General features: G+C 42.0%; 1 protein-coding gene across 1 annotated transcript in view; it reads right to left on the bottom strand.

Annotated features, from left to right (window-relative positions):
• LMAN1L (lectin, mannose binding 1 like) overlaps positions 1-19,406 on the bottom strand; it is an 88,445-nt gene extending 69,039 nt beyond the window's left edge. Inside the window, exons 1-5 of the mRNA XM_082254198.1 lie at positions 19,119-19,406; positions 15,782-15,936; positions 12,884-12,991; positions 7,926-7,987; positions 4,105-4,204 (exon numbers count right to left, since the gene is read on the bottom strand). Coding sequence (XP_082110324.1) covers positions 4,105-4,204; positions 7,926-7,987; positions 12,884-12,991; positions 15,782-15,936; positions 19,119-19,278 — 585 coding nt within the window. The 5' untranslated portion in view covers positions 19,279-19,406. The remainder of the gene's footprint in view (positions 1-4,104; positions 4,205-7,925; positions 7,988-12,883; positions 12,992-15,781; positions 15,937-19,118) is intronic.
• Positions 19,407-21,124: the final 1,718 nt, after the last annotated feature.

Here is a 21,124-nt window from a genome sequence, read left to right as displayed (position 1 = left end):
TCCCTACAGTTGAGCGATGGCTGTGGCAGCATCATGCCGTGGGGATGTTTTTCAGTGGCAGGAACTGGAAGACTAGTCAGGATCGAGGGAAAGATGAATGCAGCAATGGACAGAGACATCCTCGATGAAAACCTGCTCCAGAGCGTTCTGGACCTCAGACTGGGGCCATAGGTGTGCGCAGCCTATTGCATTAGGGTGTGCACCCCAAAGTTTAAATACACATGCATGTGTTTGCCTACATGTATATGGCCCCGATACATTACTCTCCCTGCTGGCAAAGTGAAATAGAAGTGTGTGGCACTTCTCTTATGGCAGAGCAGGTCCGAGGGAGATCTTTCCCATCTCCTCACTGGCAAACAGAGCGATAATGCTAATGTGCCCTAGGTGATTAGGGTGTGCCCAGGCACACCCGGCACACCCTGTGCGCATGCCTATGACTGGGGCGAAGGTTCATCTTCCAACAGGATAATGACCCAAGATAAGTCAAGATAACAAAGGAGTGGCTATGGGACAACTCTGTGAATGTCCTCGAGTAGACCAGCCAGAGCCCAGACTTGAACCCGATTGAACATCTCTGGAGAGATCTGAAAATGGCTGTGCACCCACGCTCTCCATCCAACCTGATGGAGCTGGAGAGGTCCTGCAAAAAAGAATAATGGGAGAAACTGCCTAAAAATAGGTGTGCCAAGCTTGTAGCATCATACTCAAATAGACTTGAGGCTGTAATTGGTGCCAAAGGTGCTTCAAAAAAGTATTCAGCAAAGGCTGTGAATACTTATGTACATGGAATTTTTTGGATTTTTTATTTATAATAAATTTGCAAAGATCTCAAACAAATGTTTTTTACGTTGTCATTATGAGGTATAGTTTGTAGAATTTTGAGGAAATTAATACATTTTTTCCATTTTGGAATAAGGCTGTAAAATAACAAAATGTGGAAAAAGTGTTATGTACCTCTTTAACTAAAAAAAAAAAAAAGAAAAAGTCTTACCAAGGCTGCACATATATAAAGAAGAAGAGATGAGGAGCAGAAACATATAAAAACTAAAATAAATAAATGGGGGGGGGGGGGGGGGGGCTAATTCTGGAGTGAAGGTCTACTGTGATCCTACTAGCCTAATTTAGTTTAGTCTAATGTTATAGAAACATCATTTCGGTTCCCATCATGCAATTTAGTTTCTCATTTTCTCATCATATTTTGTCCATTTTAGATGCTTTTACATAAGTTTATAATCTGTTTTCATAGAGGAGCTGTATTGTAGCATTGATCAGTTCTACAGGTGAGCATTTCATATTTTTAGAATTGATACAGTGCAGTCAGATGTATCACTTACAGCAGCCACTGATAAAGATTTGACATTTTACTAATGTGTCACTAGGTGGCAATCTTGTGTAACTAAACCGATCCTCTTTACTACCATGTGGTTGAAAAATCATTTTTATATCTGACATTTTTCAGAATTAACAATAGCTAAGCTTTTAAATCCAGAAAACTTGCCTCAACGTGCTAACAGACCAGTCCCCATAATCACCCCCCCCCCCTCCCCAGGCTTTGATGGTCTAAGGTCCTCTAATGCAGTATTTCTCAATAATTTTTTTTAGTTAAGGCACCCTTTAAAATTATGGGCAATCTCAAGGCACACCATTCTAAGTGCCGGTTCACACTTGTGCGAGTGCCGGGTTCGCATGTAATATCGGAGCGCACTGCTCCGACATTACATGCAATCGGCTGTGCGGTGCGAGTTTAGCCATACAGTTTGTATGGCTAAATTCGCATCGCACCCGCAGCAAACACGCACAGGAGGCATTTTTGCAGCCGCACCAGGATCGGATCGCACAGCGGTTCACACTTGTGCGATCCGATCCTGTGCGAACTGCACGATCGCACTGCGATATGCGATCAAACTGGGGGTGTCGTTAAGATTACATTGACACCCCCAGCGTATCGCATATGGCAGTGTGAACTGCCGGGGGTGCGTGTGCGATGCGGGAACAGGCTGCGAATTTGCAGCCTTCCCGCATCGCATAAGTGTGAACCGGCCCTAAAAGATCAAAAACTATTCTAATAAATGTACATATTACATCAACAAATGTAGAACGCCCAATGTAAGAAGTGATTTACTCTTCCAAATCCACTACACGTTTGCACTCTGGTACTGACTAGTATTCCAATGTTTATCTTCTCCCTCTTCTCCATCACTCAGCTAATGTAACCCCCAACGCTGACAGAGAGGAGCAGGGGGGGGGGGTCAAATAAAGGATGCCCTGCAGATGGCCAACATCCTTCTTGTCAAATGATATCATTGGTTGTTAGGACACTAACAGGTGGCTATCCGTTCCTATTGGTGCATAATAAAAGCCTGTGGCTTTAGGCCCCTTTCACACTATCCGTCCGTCGCAGGAGAATGACAGCTGTTCTCCGCACATATGTGCGGAGACACAGCTGTCAGAGCCCCATACATCTCTATGGGGGAATCGAAAGGGAACGGACCGTCGGTCCGTTCTCATCCGATCCGATCTGATCCGCTGGACGGATGGAAAATAGGGTTTCCATCCCTCCAGATTTGACGGATCGGATCGGGTCGGATGTCAGCGGACATGATGCCCCATAGGGATGCATGGGGGGACCATTCAGATCCGCCAAAAAAACTAACAGGCGGATCTGAATGGTCGGCCTGTGTGAAAGAGCCCTAATGTAACGAAAAGACAGGCTTCATCCACCTGCTGTCTTGTATACAATTTAGGAGCAATTTTTAGGCATTTTGCCAAGGCACCGCCGAAGAAACCTCAAGGCACCCTGGTTGAAAAAGGCTTAATGATGTCATCATGACCAATGCAGAGTCCAAAGCTCTCCACTGGACAAGAGGACGTTGAAGAACAGAGCGGAGAGGGGCATCATTTAACAGAGGAGTGGAGGAACTGGTAAGTAAAAGTGTTTTGTTCATGTCTCCTTTACCAAACGAGCCGATAACCTTTGCAAGTGCAAGCACAGCCCCACTCCTAGGGAAGATTTTTCAATTTCTGGAATTCAGTCGTAAATACCTTTCCATTAAATCTGACTTATTTATTCTTATATTGCTACACAAAATGGAAAAACAACATTTTGCCTTGCTGCTGTATGAAAAAACCCAAGTTTTATAAATTAATAAAAGCCCCTGAAAGGATTTTAAATATAAATCAAAGCTATCAATTTGAATATCACATGAGAGTGTATTTTTTAGTACACCATAAAAAGCAATTATCACTTTTTCGAACTGTCAGCTAGGACATCTAAAATACATGCATGGTGTTTTTTCTGATTTTAGCATCGGCATGACTCTGTTTATAGTAAAAGTGTATGTAAAGCCCAAATTTCTTTTTTTTTTTTCCTTAGACAAATTTTTTAAATTTTCTAGTGCTTTGTCCCATCTTCCTACATGCTATGGGAGTCTAGCTATGTAGTTGGACAGGATGCCCTGCTCTCCCTATGGCCAAGTGCCAGCAAGAGAAATGCAGAGGGCTAGGAGGCTGACACACCACCCACGCCTTTTGCATTCTTCTTGCCACGGCTTGTCTCAGGCAAATGCTTGAAGCTTTCTTTATACTTTCTGTATTGTCAGACAATGGCCGGGGGGCATCCGGTCTGACAACAACACGTAGGAAGATGGGACAAAGTATTACATTTGTCTCTTGGGGGAATGAACATGTATAAATATAGAAATTTGACTTTTTATTTCAAGTGGTAAAACTCCTGTTGGGTTTTTGCCTGCTATCTGTGTCCCCTCTTGGAAGGATCTCTGTCTCTATTTGTCTCAGAGACCATTGTTTTCAGAACAGGGTATGATAGGAAATCCATAATGTAATAGCTGTTCTTGGAAAACTTCCAATAGGGTCACCAAGAGGGAATTACACAAAATGACGGAAAACCTCAATGGGACACAGACGAAAAAAAAAAAAAAGCCTGAGAACTGTTTTAACCATTCCCCACTGTAGCTAAAGCCAATAAATATATATATGACCAGTCTACACATCTAAGAGTGCTCTGATCACTTATATACTTTTGATTTATATGTATGTATATATTACGCTTTTATCAGTTATCAGTATGTTACTTAGGCCTCTTACCTGCAATGTTTTTTTGTAATATCTTATCTTTACTCTAAATGGGCGTATTGTGTTGCGAAAATTTTCAACACACGTTCCTAAGGCTTGACTCGAGCCATCACTGTTGTGGGAAAACAAACAAATGCACAGTAAATTGTAACAATGACCACTCAATCTAGAAATTGTAGACATTGGAAAAATGTAAATTTAGTGACGGGGTTCATAGAAAATTAAGCCACAGATTGCACCATCACAGAAAATTGACAGTCAAAACTGGAGCCAATTACTCGATCAAAAGAAAAACACCCATTGTTTTGTGCTAGCTTTCACAATGATGGGTGTAATATGCTTGCAGTCATGGGTGCTGAAAGGAATGGACTAATGACGCTTCTGTCCATTTTCCCAGCGTAACTTATGCCTCGTACACACGCAACGATTATCGGCCGACCGATCGGCCGTCTTTTGTCCAGTGTTGTGTTGGTTGGAATGTGCCTAGACTGCACACTAATTTTCTCGGCCAACAAAAATCTACTTCAGGAGTGATGTCATGTGCTGGTTTACTTTCCGTGTGTTTTTTCTACTCTGAGCATGCCCAGTCTTGCTCATCACATTTTTGTCTGCCGAAATCTGTACTGACTGACGGAAAATCGGCCGTTGTGTTGACGGCCAACAAAAATGTTATAGCCTGCACACCAGATTTTATTTGGCCGAAAAGTCAGAGTCGGTTGTCGAAAGCATCATACTAACAAGCCGAAAATCGGCCGATCGGACGTTGGCCGAAAATTCCCGGCCAATAATCGATGCGCGTGTACGAGGCATATCTGCTGTTATCCTTCAGATCAGACCGCATTAGAGCCAGGTGTGTGACAGCTAGGGTCTGACATTACTATGTGCTAACGTATCAACCTATGAAGGTTGCGGTTGATACGTTTTCCCGGTGCGTTTTGTGTTTTTTTACACTTGTTTTTGATACATTTTTGGGAGGTTTCTGTTGTCTTTTGGCAGAAACTAGAAAAAGCGCAGCAGAAACACATTAAAAATGCAAGAACTTCATTTTTACGTGTTTCCACTGCGTTTACCTGGAAGTCTATGGAACCAAAAACTAAACTTGCTGTGGGAAAAAAGTCCTTGACCCTTTCCAAAGGGGCCCGACTCCCGCTGTGACTGAACACAGCGGGAGCGAGCCTCGGGCGGCGCGCGCGCGCCGCCCACAAGGGGCGGAGTCCAGCGACGTAGGTCTACGTCGCTGGACGATAACGAGCCACATTGCTGCAGTAACAGCAATGTGAGCGGAGTTCAAGTGGTTCATTTATCAAGCTGAAGTTAGAAGCTGATTGGTTGCTATGCGCAGCTGCACCAGATTCTGTGTGCACCAGTTTTAGTAAATCTCCCTCCCAACATTGTGCCAGTTTTTAAGGTGTAAGCTACATGGGCAGCTGTTTGTATCTCGTTTGTGCTCCTAAATTCCTCTAAATAATCACAAAAAGCAGCAACAGCTAACTGGCAGAACGAATGGTTCTCCTAGGATGTTAGATACTCAGTAAGCATTGCCAGCAATTAAAGCCTAACTCCAACCAAGACTTTATTATACTACAATAGAAGAGTAATTACACCCGACAAGTGTTTTACTATCTTGTTGGGTAAATCTGACCTCACCGTATGTCTCCTTGTGACAACAGAATAAATAACACGAGAAACTGGTCAGAAAAAAAAAATAATACCCCAAAAAAGGTTCTAACACTTCCCTATTAAAAAAAAAAATATATATATATATATATATATATATATATATATATAGTAGCCGGTGTCCCTCCTGAAGAGTTTTTCTATCACTTTCTTTCCGTGGCAAAAAGTGAGGGCAAATCTCTCCAAGGGGAGTCACAGCAGTCAAAACCAAACAAAGGTTCTAACCCTTCTCTACTATCCCTTGGCTGGAGTTTGACTTTTATCCTATTACATGAGAATAATCTCAGTTAAAAACTACTGTGTAGCTTACACCACTGCAAGCAGTTTGTTCTATCGGTTAGTAATAGTTTGTTACTCTTTGTTATGTAACACAGGCATATATAGCGCTAAACTTCAGATAGATATAAAGGCAGCAACTACCGTGTTTCCCCGAAAATAAACCCGGGTCTTATATTCATTTTGGCACCAAAAGACACAGTAGGGCTTATTTTCGGGGTAGGTCTGATCTCCCTCCCTGCCTGTCAGGAATCCCCTGTGTGAACCCACTACAATAGTTTGTAAAATCCTAAAATCCACTATTAGTGTTTTATATAATGTCTAGTGTGTGTTTCTGTGATCTAATTGTGTGAAATACCTTCGGTACAGCGCCGCTCAGTGCTCAGCGCTCAGCTGATGTCCCTCTGCTGTCCTTCTCTTCTCCCAGCTGTCAGCGGGAGATCTCAGCCCCTCCCCTCTGCAGTATTCAGAGCGGGTCAGGGCGCTAACTATTATATTATACCGTAATTGTGTGAAATACCTTTGGTACAGCGCTGCTCGGCGCTCAGCTGATGTCCCTCTGCTGTCCTTCTCTTTTCCCAGCTGTCAGTGAGGGATCTAAGCCCCTCCCCTCTGCAGTGTTCAGAGCGTGTCATGGCGCTATTATATTATACCGTAATTGTGTGAAATAGCTTTGGTACAGCGCTGCTCGCCACTCAGCTGATCTCACAGCTGTCAGCGGGGGATCTCAGCCCCTCCCCTCTGCAGTGCTTAGAGCAGGTCACGGAAGTGCCGAGCGGTGCTGTACCAAAGCTATTTCACACAATTACGGTATAATATAATACTCAGCGCCATGACCCGCTCTGAACCCTGTAGAGGGGAGGGGCTGAGATCCCCCACTGACAGCTGGGAGTAGAGAAGAGGAGCAGAGTGGGAGATCAGCTGAGCGCAGAGCGCCTTTTACAGCCAAGGATTTTACATAAACTGAACTAGGGCTTATTTTCGGGGTAGGACTTATATTGCAGTCCTCCCCGAAAATAACAGTAGGTCTTATTTTCAGGGTAGGTCTTATTTTCGGGAAAACATGGTATTGTAGCTCTGTAATCAATAATACACCATTAAATATATTTTATATAGCAAACAATGTAAGTAATTGAATTTGGTTTGGTAACAGCTTCTTTCACTCTCTGATTCCCGTGTGCATCCTGCCGCTGAACCTTGCAGGTGGCAAGTGCCTGTCGGCCCTGCGCTGCTGTCAGGCCACTTGGGCCATGGAGGGGGATCCCACAACTGCAGCAATTCCTGTCTGCCTCCACGGACCCAGCCGCCCAACTTGGAAGCTGTCATTAGCCTGGCACTGCTGTACCAATAAACATCGCCTTATCGATAATTTGCATTTTTATTCTCGTAGGGGATTGTGTAGGCAGGGCCCCAGTGCGCTGCATTGCCCGGGGGCCTATAATGCTCTTAAGGTGGCACTGGGTTCGTCCTTTGCTAGATCAGGCTACGCTGTGGAGCAGAGCTGTGTAAACCTCAGGACTAGATGGGCAGAAATATAAATCCTTTGGGCAGGAAAAATAGCTACCTATATGTATTTTATCCGGTTTCTGTGGAGTTCAGCTTTAATAGTACAACTGGACACAGTAAAAGATAAAATACTAAAACTGTATACAAAGAGGGTAGATTTTCTAAAACTGGTGCACAAAGAATCTGGTGCAGCTGTGCATAGTAACCAATCAGCTTCTAACTTCAGCCTGTTCAATTAAGCTTTGACAATTAAACTTGAATGCTGACTGGTTACTATGCACTGCTGCACCAGATTCTGTGCACCACATTTAGTAAATCACCGCCTGAGAGGTCTTACATTTTATAGCCATTTTATCATTATTTACTGTACGTACCGTAAATGATCAAACTGAAGTTTTCCGTTGTTCCCCACAATAACTATTGCTGGGTTATTTCCCTGGGAGAAATAAAGCATTAAACTGCAGATTTGGTTAGCAGTTGTGGAAAAAAAAAGAAAATAAATGTATAATAATGCAAATGATTGAAAGAAAATACAGCTTTACAATGAGGGAACAAATATGTTCTTTAAAATGAAAGGAATAGTTCACTTTTCCCACAGAACCAGCTATGCATTCCAGGATCCCCAGTACATTACATACCACTGCTCAGTTTGTAAAAAGGTGCTCCTTTTCCCATCCATATACACTATGTCAAAAGTATTGGGACGTCTGCCTTTACACGTACATTAACTTTAACGGCATACAGTCTTAGTCCGTGGGTTCTATATAGAGTTGGCCCACCCTTTGCAGCTATAAGTTTCATCTCTTCTGGGAAGGCTGTCCTCAAAGTTTAGGAGTCTATGGGAATGTTTGACCATTCTTCCAGAAGTGCATTTGTGAGGTCAGGCACTGATGTTGGAGGAGAAGGCCTGGCTCACAGTCTCTGCTCTAATTCACCCCAAAGGTGTTCTATCAGGTTGAGGTGACGACTCTGTGCAGGCCAATCAAGTTTCTCCACCCCAAACTCGCTCATCAATGTCTTTGTGGACCTTGCTCTGTGCACTGGTCCAAATCATTTGGTGGAGGGGTGATTTTGGTGTGCGGTTGTTTTTCAGGGGTTGTGTTCCAGTGAAGGGAATTCTTAAGGCATCAGTATACCAAGACATTTTGGACAATGTCATGCTCCCAACTATGTGGGAACAGTTTAGGTATAGCCCTTTCCTGTTCCAACATGACTGCGCACCAGTGCACAAAGCAAGGTGTATAAGCAAAAGTGTATAAAATTCAGTATATACCTTTTTAAAGCCAATACATCTAATACTAGTTTCACAGTTACAGGTGGAGAATAGTAGGCGGTTTTTCAAATGTCTGGGAATGACCACTGCAAAATATGGACAGTTGAGTTCCTTGCCCTGTAACCTTTTCCACCCCAACATGAAATCGGATGGCTCCTACTGCAGCAGGAGTGTTATTTATTCTGCAATGTCCTCTGTAATAATAAATAGATACAGATTCCAGCAGGGAGAATGAGAGCCTATTGTAATGACTGCAGTGGGTAGGCATCTGCAACTCTGCAACTCCCTATTGGAGTTCTCAAGAGGTATATGAAGCAAGTGTACAGTTTGCCACACTATCTGTATAAAACGATTTTTTTGTGGACTAAACCCCCCAATTTTCCATTATTTAGCAGTAAATGTTTCTAATACAGAAGGACCAGCATAGCAGCAGGACGTGCCAGTCCTACACGTAGTACAAACCTGATTCCAAAAAAGTTGGGACACTGTACAAATTGTTAATAAAAACAGAATGCAATGATGTGGAAGTTTCAAATTTCAATTTTTAATTCAGAATACAACATAGATGACATATCAAATGTTTAAACTGAGAAAATGTATCATTTTAAGGGAAAAATAAGTTGATTTTAGATTTCATGGCATCAACACATCTCAAAAAAGTTGGGACAAGGCCATGTTTACCACTGTGTGGCATCCCCTCTTCATTTTATAACAGTCTGCAAACGTCTGGGGACTGAGAAGACAAGTTGCTCAAGTTTAGGAATAGGAATGTTGTCCCATTCTTGTCTAATACAGGCTTCTAGTTGCTCAACTATCTTAGGTCTTCTTTGTCGCATCTTCTTCTTTATGATGCGCCAAATGTTTTCTATGGGTGAAAGATCTGGACTGCAGGCTGGCCATTTCAGTACCCGGATCCTTCTTCTACGCAGCCATGATGTTGTAATTGATGCAGTATTTGGTCTGGCATTGTCATGTTGGAAAATGCAAGGTCTTCCCTGAAAGAGACGACGTCTGGATGGGAGCAAATGTTGTTCAAGAACTTGGATATACCTTTCAGCATTGATGGTGCCTTTCCAGATGTGTAAGCTGCCCATGCCACACGCACTCATGCAACCCCATACCATCAGAGATGCAGGCTTCTGAACTGAGCGCTGTTAACAACTTGGGTTGTCCTTGTCCTATTTAGTCCAGATGACATGGCGTCCCAGTTTTCCAAAAAGAGCTTCAAATTTTGATTCGTCTGACCACAGAATAGTTTTACACTTTGCCACAGTCCATTTTAAATGAGCCTTGGCCCAGAGAAAACACCTGCGCTTCTGGATCATGTTTAGATATGGCTTCTTTTTTGGCCTATAGAGTTTTATGGCACAGTGGATTTTATGGCACGGCGAATGGCACAGTGGATTGTGTTCACGGACAATGTTTTCTGGAAGTATTCCTGAGCCCATGTTGTGATTTCCATTACAGTAGCATTCCTGTATGTGATGCAGTGCCGTCTAAGGGCCTGAAATATGGGCATCCAGTATGGTTTTCCGGTTACGCACAGAGATTGTTCCAGATTCTCTGAATCTTTGGATGATATTATGCACTGTAGATGATGATAACTTCAAACTCTTTGCATTTTTTCTCTGAGAAACTCCTTTCTGATATTGCTCCACTATTTTTCGCCGCAGCATTGGGGGAATTGGTGATCCTCTGCCCATCTTGACTTCTGAGAGACACTGCCACTCTGAGAGGCTCTTTTTATACCCAATCATGTTTCCAATTGACCTAATAGGTTGCAAATTGGTCCTCTAGCTGCTCCTTATATGTACATTTTACTTTTCCGGCCTCTAATTGCTACCTGTCCCAACTTTTTTGGAATGTGTAGCTCTCATGAAATCCAAAATGAGCCAATATTTGGCATGACATTTCAAAATGTCTCACTTTTAACATTTGATATGTTATCTATATTATATTGTGAATAAAATATAAGTTAATGAGATTTGTAAATGAGTCCATTCCTTTTTTACTCACAATTTGTACAGTGTCCTAACTTTTTTGAAATTGGGTTTGTATTTCCTGGGACCCAAAGCTAAAGAAAGATAAAAAAGAAAAATGTCTGTCGCTCTTCCAACAGGTAGAATAAAAATACTATAGGAGGAAGGTGATAACATGAGCTAGGAAGCGACTCCTAGATATTACAATGTAACAGCCAACTATAAATGAAAGTTCTTTAGTATTTGGCATATACCAACAAAAAAGAAAATGCAATGAGTTGTAATACAAGTGTCAGCTTGTTGGAAACTTAATCAGGAGGCTGTGAGCAACTTCTAGTCAATGGTTAACTAACTGCAGGCTGTGGGAGGCTGCCTCCTCTGTCAGGTTAGGAACCTAAAGGCTGTGAACAAAACAAGAAAAAGAGAGGGGGGTGCGCCAAGCCGATATTAGTGTAGTAACTAGATTTATTGTAAATATAAAAGCTAATAAAAGTTGCACTGACAAACAAATGAAATCCAGCGTGTCTCTCAGATCAGTGTGCAGTCCGGCCCCTCAATTCCTGAGGAAGGAGGCAGGTCTTAGCCTCCGAAACGTGTTTCCCGACAGCCCCTGTGATGACAGATGTCCTGGCTGTTTTTGCATAGTCCTTCGGCGGCGGCTCCTTCCAGCTCCACGGTGCCTTCCCACAGTGCCCCAAGATGCAGAGTGCTTAAAGCAGCTGTGATCTGGTCTCCCACTAGTGCCCGGACTCAGGGCTGTCTTTAACACAGGGCCAAAGGGGCCGCTGCCCTGGTTCTAGTCATTGTTGTGGGGCCCAAAGCAGCTGCCCCTTTTGCCCCCAAATAGTTGATAAGTGGATTCAAGAGGGCCCAAGAAAATTTTTGCCCAGGGTCCAATCAATATTAAAGACGGCCCTGCCCGGACTGCCCACTGCTCTGAGAGACATACTCATTTATGTTTCCGAGTGAAAAGTTTATTGGCTTTTATATTTGCAATAAATCTAGTTACTACACTATGGTTGGCTTGGTGTCCCCTTCTCTTTTCCTTGTTTTGTTTCCTAGGACCCAGTAAGACCCATAACTAAAATGTATTGAATGGGCTCCAGAACATAAATGGAAACCTGTACTGAGAGAAACACAAAGGCTAACACTGCCATACTCCTCCTGAAAATGAGTTGCCTTGCTGTTGTTTTCACCTTATGGCTTTAATATTTCTTGAGCCTCTGAATTTATTTAATTGGTTTCTCAGAAATTGAAGAAGCCAAAGACTGCTAGGCTACTAGCATTTTGTAAAGGTACAGCAATGGTACCCTATGTATTTTCCTCAATACATTATTCCTGTAGGAGTTAAATGCTATAATAATACATATCACCTATAGCCAGTCAAGGCCTTCCTTTATTCTGTCCCTGTCAAATGTGTCTAATCATTGGGAAGTACCACATGTTATGTAATCGTATCTCTATCATATGCTGCTAATAAACAGGCCTACTATGAAAAAGGATTTTAGGAGTTCCAACCGACCACTTTTCTCACCCTCCCCACTCCATAGAAGTAATTTCTAAGGGCCCTTTCACACGGGCGTTCCGCATGTCCGTATATCATCCTATTTTTTTGCGGATGATATACGGAAATAATGTATGTCAATGGCATTGCGGATGTCAGCGGATGACCATCCGCTGACATCCGATTTTCGTCCTTTCAGTTCTGTTCCGTTTTTGCCCATAGACATACATTATATCCGTATATAATCCGCAAACGGATGGGATGATATGCGGACATACGGACCGGATGACACAAAAGTCATCCGCTCTGTGAAAAAAAAAAAGCACCGAAGCGGAACAAAAAAACTGAACGGCCGTGTGAAAGAGGCCTAAGCCTGGCTAAACTGAGCTTGCAAATTAATAAGGTGCTCCTCAGTGCCCTAACCGAAGTATGCCCTGAGGACACACAATACACAACACTGTGAAAGGTCATTTATTATCACACACATACATCATACATGCTATGACATAACACCACGCACAAATGCCTTGTGATCTATTTTATAAAGGAAATTGTAATTTAAACCATTGCTCTTACCATAAAATCATGATCAAACGTGTCAAAAATAATTCCCAATCCATCCCAGAGGTCAGAAGAGCCATACACTGGACCCAAGTCTCCTGGTTTACTAGTATACCACAGAGCCTAGAATTAAACATAATATTGCCAGTCAGCAGTGGAGAATGATTGTTTCCTCTGGATTACATGAAACTCTTCTAGCAGTAAGCAGTACAAAACAATTTTCTCTGCTCCCTTTATAGCAGAAGCCTCTTGGCAGCATTAACTTAGGGACCGCATATAGGGATCAAGACCGCACATTATATACAGTATCTCACAAAAGTGAGTACACCCCTCACATTTATGTAAATATTTTATTATATCTTTTCATGTGACAACACTGAAGACAATGTAAAATAGTGAGTGTTCAGCTTGTAATCACACTGTCTACTTGCTGTCCTCTCAAAATAACTCAATACACAGCCATTCATTTCTAAACCACTGGCAACAAAAGTGAGTACATCCTAAGTGAAAACATGCAAATTGGCCATTTTCCCTCCCCAGTGTCATGTGACACGTTAGTGTTACAAGATCTCAGGTGTAAATGGGGAGCAGGTGTGTTAAATTTGGTGTTATCGCTCTCACTCTCTATCTCTCATACTTGTCACTGGAAGTTCATTATGGCACCTCATGGCAAATAACTCTGAGGATCTGAAAAAAAAGTATTGTTGCCCTACATAAAGATGGTCTAAATAAGGAGGATTGGCAAGGCCCTGAAACTGAGCTGCAGCACGGTGGCCAACACCATACAGAGGTTTAACAGGACAGGTTCCACTCAGAACAGGCCTCGCCATGGTCAACCAAAGAAGTTAAGTGCATGTGTTCAGCATCATATCCAGGAGGTTGTCTTTGGGAAATAGACATATGAGTGCTACCAGCGTTGCTGCAGAGGTTGAAGGGGTGGGGGTCAGCCTGTCAGTGCTCAGACCATACGCCACACATTGCATCTAATTGGTCTGCATGGCTGTCGTCCCAGAAGGAAGCCTTTTCTAAAGATGATGAAAAAGGCCCACAAACAGTTTGCTAAAGCCAAGCAGACTAAGGGCATGGATTAGTGGAACCATGTCCTGTGGTCTGATGAGACCAAAATAAACATATTTGGTTCAGATGGTGTTGAGCGTGTGGCGGCAACCAGGTGTCTTGTCTAGAGTGAAGCATGGTGTGTCTTGTCTACAGTCAAGCATGGTGGTGGGAGTGTCATGGTCTGGGGCTGCATGAGTGCTGACGGCACTGGGGAGCTGCAGTTTATTGAGAGAACCATGAATGCCAACATGTACTATGACAAAGCAGAGCATCATCCCCTCCGTTCGGAGACTGAGCCCCAGGGCAGTATTCCAAGATGATAGCGAACGCAAACACACCTCCAAGATGACCACTGCCTTGTTAAAGAAGCTGAGGGTAAAGGTGATGGACTGGTCAAGCATGTCTCCAGACCTAAAACTTTTTGAGCATCTGTGGGGCATCCTCAAATGGAAGCTGGAGGAGTGCAAGGTCTCTAAGATCCACCAGCCCCGTGATGTCGTCATGGAAGAGTGGAAGAGGACTCCAGTGGCTAGCTGTGAAGCTCTAGTTAACTCCATACCCAAGAGGGTTAGGGCAGTGCTGTAAAATAATGGCCACACAAAATATTGACACTTTGGGCCCAATTTGCACATTTCCATTTAGGTGTATACTCCCTTTTGTTGCCAGTGGTATAGACAATAATGACTGTGTTGAGTTATTTTGAGGGGACAGAACATTTACACTGTTATACAAGCTGTACACTCACTACTTTACATTGTAGCAAAGTGTAATTTCTTCAGCATTGTCACATGAAAAGGTATAATAAAATATTTACAAAAATGTGAGGGGTACACTCACTTTTGTGAGATACTGTATGCATGAACAAAGGCAAGTTGTTAGACTTGCTGAAGGTTAAATACACTTGATACCGGCCATAGAATTTCCTTAAGCAATTTTCTACAACTCTGCTTGGGTTAAATCATAGTGTTTTGATTTAATTGTTGTACCACCCAGTGCTTTTAAGGTAGTGTGGAAAGGATACAGTCAAAGTGAGAACATGGTTGATGTCGGGTGGTTTATTTTTACAGTATGTTATCAATACAAATCCTGATATCAAATACAAGACATTTTAGAAATAGAGCTAATAGGACCTGATGTTTTATTCACTATAGTAAGTCGGCACTGTTGATGCTGTTATTGTTGTGGTGACAATTGGAGGGTAGACATGTCATAAGGGTCATCATTCGTTGGCATGGCATTTCTTGATAAACCTGCAGGTCCAGCAGAATACTGCTGGTTGGCGTTAGGGGCTTAGACACTCCTAGTTTCATATCAAGGGAAAATACAGAAGTCAAATTGCTGAGGGTCAAAGCTAGAGGTAGTTGGGTCATACCAGAAGTCAAAGCCATGTCAGCCATTCAAAATAAAACAACGTACAATAGCCCAAACCGAGATTGACAGTTGTGTCACAAGTGCACAAGCCTTCATTAGAGTTCCTGATGGTAGAAATGGAGTTGGGTGGCTTCCAATCCTAGGCAGCGGCTCTCACTTGTAACAAAGAAAGACAGACAGTAGAGCTAAAAGGACTTGATGTTTCAATCACTACGGCAGGTTGGCACTCCTGATGCTGGCATTGGTGTGATAAAATAAGGCACAGTAGATATGCATCGGGTCATCAGGTGGGCACCTGCCTTCATTGACGTTTCGTTGATAAGCCCATCATGATTCCATATATTTTTATATTACCATTCACTTTTCTAAAATTTTTCATGTGGGGGATGTTATGCACTATGTAATAATGGAAATAATGAAAAAAAAATAACTGGTTGGTTACAGTGGGCAAGTTTAATTATTATTTCAACTCCTTCATCTCACCATTCCTTCTGCTCCTTTGGCTCCATGTCCTGAGATCCTAATGGATATCTCCACTTCCCAGTGGGGAAGAGAAAAAACACTTCTGGTCCATACTGATCCCTTGTGATTCTTCAGCGATGGAACAAGGCGAATTTCATCTGGACCAGGAATTGCATCTGTAACCATGAGTATATGCAGTTGACCAAACAAATACAGCATTATACAAGCATATGAAACTAAAAAGGAAAATGTCCAAAATATAGATGTTACTGTTTTCTACCATCTCAAGCTTTTCAAATGAAACACTGAGTGTTGATGATTAAGCACTGATACAGGGTAAAACGCGTTGTCTTTTTCTCATTCTTTTTGCTGTATCATGTTGCTTTTTATGCTACAATAAAGATGGACTTCATTTTGGAATGCATCTGCCCGGATTGTGATGCTTACAAGGTAAATCCTGCTGCTTTAACAGAAATAAAGTTAGTAGACATATCACTGAACTGCGGCACTGTATTGATTTAAACATGTTGATCTCATCTTGAAAAGTCCTCTTAAAGCAAATGTGGTTATATGACGTTGTGCAAAATAAATAAATAAATCAGCGCAACTAATAAATAATAAAAATGGGCAGCTACTATACCAACAAAGCTTATCACTGCAAAGTCAAAAAATCAAAATATATCAAAGGTACAATGCTAATAAGTGCAAAACATCAATATCACTGTGCAAATAGGCAAAAAAGGTGCCTGTAAATAATCAAAGTGACAATGTGCAAATGAATCATATAGTGAGTAACAATTCTCATAAGGTGCAGTGGAATGTTCAAGATATATCAGTCCATTACTGTATGTAGCTTCCTTCACTCTGTGCAAAATATGCTGGAAAAAGTGCTTGACAAGTGCTTTTAGTAAAATCCATCCATTGGAAGGAGGAAGGAGGAAGGAGGCTCCGCCTCCGAAACGCGTTGTCCGTAGTAACAGCAGAGGCAGTGCACCCGTGTCTTGAATCTCCCACCTCGCAGCTCCGTACAACTTGTGGCTCCGGCCTTTGGCTGAGGCTCTCCTGAGGCGCCGTAGATTAAGTTGGTATAGTGCGCAGGCGCACTAGAACCGGCATCCGGTGACCAGGCAACACAAGTGAAGGAGAGCGGGGATACAGCGGCGGCAGCCGCGAATGAGGAGACCGCAGAGTCACCATCTGGAGGGACGGGAGGAGCGAGTAGCTCCTGTTGGAATGCTGTAAAGCGATTGTCTTAAAGGAAAAGTGTGAGTGCAATTCCAATGTACTGTGTTGTTGTCCTTTATTAAAGCGTTATTGCCCGAGGTTGCGTGCGCTTTTCTTTACAGATTTGAATTGTTTTGATCCATTTAAGCGATCCCAATGGAATACCACCTGTAGAGGAGAGATCTTTATCCCTTAGGGAACTGCTCACTTAGACCTGGTGGTAATACACGGGTTTAAGTTTAAGGTGAGAGGCCATCTTTGGATGGTGGTGGAGGAAGCACTAGCACTTTCAAGCACTTTATCCATAATATTTTGCATAGAGTGAAGGAAGCTACTCAATGGACTGATATATCTTGAACAGAGCTGTCTTTAACACAGAGCAAAAGGGGCAGCTGCCCTGGGCCCAGTCTTTGTTGTGGGGCCCAAAGCAGTAGTCCCTTGAGCCCCCACTGCCCACAAATAGTTGATAAGTGGATTCAAGAGGGCCCAAGAAAATGTTTGCCCTGGGTCCAATCAATATTAAATACAGCCCTGATCTTGAACATTTCACTGCACCTTATGAGAATTGTTACTCACTATATGAATCATTTGCACATTGTCACTTTTTGTTTATTTGCAAAGAATATTTCCATTGCACCTTATGAGAATATTTTGCACTATGTGATCCATTTGCACATTGTCACTTTCATTATTTACAGGCACCTTATTTTGCCTATTTGCACAGTGATATTGATGTTTTGCACTTATTAGCGCTGTACCTTTCATATATTTTGATTATATGCCATTGTGGGCTAAGAAAGAGCATTCAGGTAAACTCTTCTTTTGGCTTAAAAATAATAAAAAAAAATACATTTTAGTGGTCCAGTAGGTGTAATTAAAGCCATACAGCCATCTCTGGAGTGTATGCATGTAGGTGGAAAGTGGCTGCAAAGAGGCTGCAGGAAATTAGGAGCACCAAGATGCAACAAAGAAGGAAAAAAAAGTATTTATTATCACAAACACCAATTGCTAAATAAAAATAAATGTCATTCAGTTGGGGATTACATTTTCTTACTCTAGAAAGAAATTCTGAAAACTACAGATTTTAAACAGTAGCTTAGCTGTGCTTCAAAAAAAAAGGATGCCAAGAGTTACATTTGTGGACCTCACCTTCTAAAAATGCTAGTTTCCTGGCTGTCATGCTGATCTAATAGCTTCAATTCCTACAGTATGTATGCAGATTAGGAGTTCTGACTTCACTTTTGTTGCATGCTTGCTATAGCACAGTGTCTCAGAATGTACTGAAGTCAGAGGACTTTTGTCAGGCAACCAGCATTTTCAGGAGATGTTATGCAATTGAAACCCGTTTCCCTAGCACAGGAAACTTTTACTTCAACAATTATGCAAGTCACCAGTGCTTATTTATATCTCTGAAAAAATGCAGACAAGGAGCTCTTCAGATGCTGCAGATATACTTTGTATTTGTGATTCAGAAAGCATTGAAACCAGGGGTTTAGCATGACCATCAAGCAACCAGCATTGTAGTCAGCTATGGCTGCCCCATATATCCTTTATTCCTTTATGTGAGTTTAACTAAAAACCTAAAACATATTTTTTTATGAATAGAAAAAATGCTTACTGCTGCCAGGTATGCAAAAAAAAAAAAAAATCAGTACAGTCATATATAACACTACAGCCCTTTGATTGGTTAATAGTGTATAGCTTAAAATGATTAATGGCAATAACTAGTAGCAGCCAATCAGAAGCTTGCAGCAGGATACCAAATGAAAATTGACTTCTAGTTATTTGATATGAGGTACTGCACAACCATTCCGTACAACGTTGTATATTGTGCACATATAAGTCAATCACATATAGGAAAAATTGCAATGAGAGATGAAAATAAAAAGTGTCCAGCCATCAGTCTGTGAAATGTTTTAAAATAAAATGACACACATGAAAATAACATATGTTTAAGAGCTGCTGTGATGTGGATTCTATCATATAATCAAATAAAATAACAATATGTTTTAGGCAATAAAATAACATAAATGGCATCCATCTGAAAACATAAAAGTATTAAAAAGCTTAATCTTTACACCAAGTTAGAAAAGAGCAGCATTTCTGATCCTTAACTATTGTAGAATGAAATTACCTCCAAGTCTTTCCCAGAAGAGTAAAGTTCCATCAGGAAGGGTGATATGAGGACCTTTAAAACTGTATTTATATTCAAACTTTCGGTGTGCAGGAATATCCTCTGTGAGGACATAGGAAATCAAGCCAGAAAGAAGCAATATTAAACTGGTAAGAGCCATATTCAGGTCAGAGGAAAGGATCAGTAATGGGAAGAGTTACAATGGACTGGCAGAAGGTCATGGAGGAGGGTGAAAGTTGTAGCAGACCAGGCACCTGCTGATTGGCCCAGCAGACCAATTAACAGGAGGGCTACAGCTGTACGTTCCCATACTATATGGCAGGTTTAACAGCATTCATTCACACTTCACAAATTCAAGATAATGGCCACAAGCAAGTAATATTTTTGTTTTCATAGAATGCCAAAACTTGCTCCTTCTTCTTGTTTGAGTGAACCTGTGCTCAGAGTCAGACCATGCACACTAAAACATTTAAATTGTAATTCCAGTCAAAACCTTAGCTAAAATCTACTGTCACCTCCATTCCAAGCCTATTCTATCTACCCTGAAAAGGAAAGATGCCTATACTTACATATTCTGAAGTCGCTCAAGCCCAGTCACATGATCTCTCCAGCAGCGGCTTCTGCTGCAGCAGTAGCAGCAGCAGTGACAGCAGCTGTAGAGCCTGTGCAATGACATCACCCATAGGCTTACTATGGGGCAGCCATTGTTGGCTGTCCCTCCTCTACACTAAAGTTGGCACTGGGACCGGATCATGTAGATCATATAGAGCCTGTGCAATGACATCACCCATAGGCTTACTATGGGGCAGCCATTGTTGGCTGTCCCTCCTCTACACTAAAGTTGGCACTGGGACCGGATCATGTAGATCATATAGAGCCTGTGCAATGACATCACCCATAGGCTTACTATGGGGCAGCCATTGTTGGCTGTCCCTTCTCTACACTAAAGCTGGCACTGGGACCGGATCATGTAGATCATATAGAGCCTGTGCAATGACATCACCCATAAGCTTACTATGGGGCAGCCATTGTTGGCTGTCCCTCCTCTACACTAAAGTTGGCAGGTAATATGGGCATCTTTCCTATTACAGGGTAGATAGAATAGTGGAAGTAGATTTTGGGTTATTTAAGTTTTGACAGGAATTACACTCCAGTCATCTCTGTATCTAAAAGAATTGGGGAGAATTAAATTTCCAAGTTTCCCCATACAGGAAAAGAATATTTAGGTCCCTTTCACATGGGTGTCATCTGTTCAGTTACGTTTTTGCTAAGAAAAAACAGATTCCGATTACATCAGTTTTTCATCCATTTTTGTAAGTTTTCATGCTGGAGGACATTAGATGAAGATAATGTCACTTTCTTTGTTGACCACTACCTGGTGTGACGGACATGGGTATCAGATCCCTGCCCTCCTCACTAACTCATGACAAGGGACCAGTCAATCTCACACCACACTGTCACTTACGTAACACTGCCAATCTCAGCTGCACCCTGAACAAAGATTTTCCAGCTCGCGGGACCACAATCTAGGTGCCAGCTGCCTGAGAGCGATTGTCACTGGGCTAATTAAGCAATTAACCCTTTAACTGCCACCTACCCTTTGGACAGAGCAGGAGGAACTCGTAATTTTAGCAATACCAATTATGATTTTATAATAATCGTCTGTAACACACACTGTCACCACAGACAGGTATGTTCAGAGGATTTGTCCTATACAGTAGCACTCTTCAAGAGACAGATTCTTTGTTAGCTTGCATTAAGAGCTTAGAGACAAGGTTAACACTTTTCAAAATATGGTTTTATTAATGAAAAGGTCAAAATTGGTGCAAATAAAATATTTACAGAAAAAAGGAGTTTCAAAGAAATAGAGGCATAATTCAGCAATAGAGAAATAAGGTAGAATTGAGAAGGATACTTGCAATCAATGTCGGTTCTCAAGCTTGACAGATGTTCCTGATTTGATGGTAAAGGAGAACTCACAACTGTCTTGGTATCTCCCTTTTTCT

This window comes from Pelophylax lessonae (assembly GCF_965119305.1).
Source record: "Pelophylax lessonae genome assembly, chromosome: 4".
NCBI classification, from domain to species: domain Eukaryota; kingdom Metazoa; phylum Chordata; class Amphibia; order Anura; family Ranidae; genus Pelophylax; species Pelophylax lessonae.
This window is presented reverse-complemented; position numbering and strand designations above follow the sequence as displayed.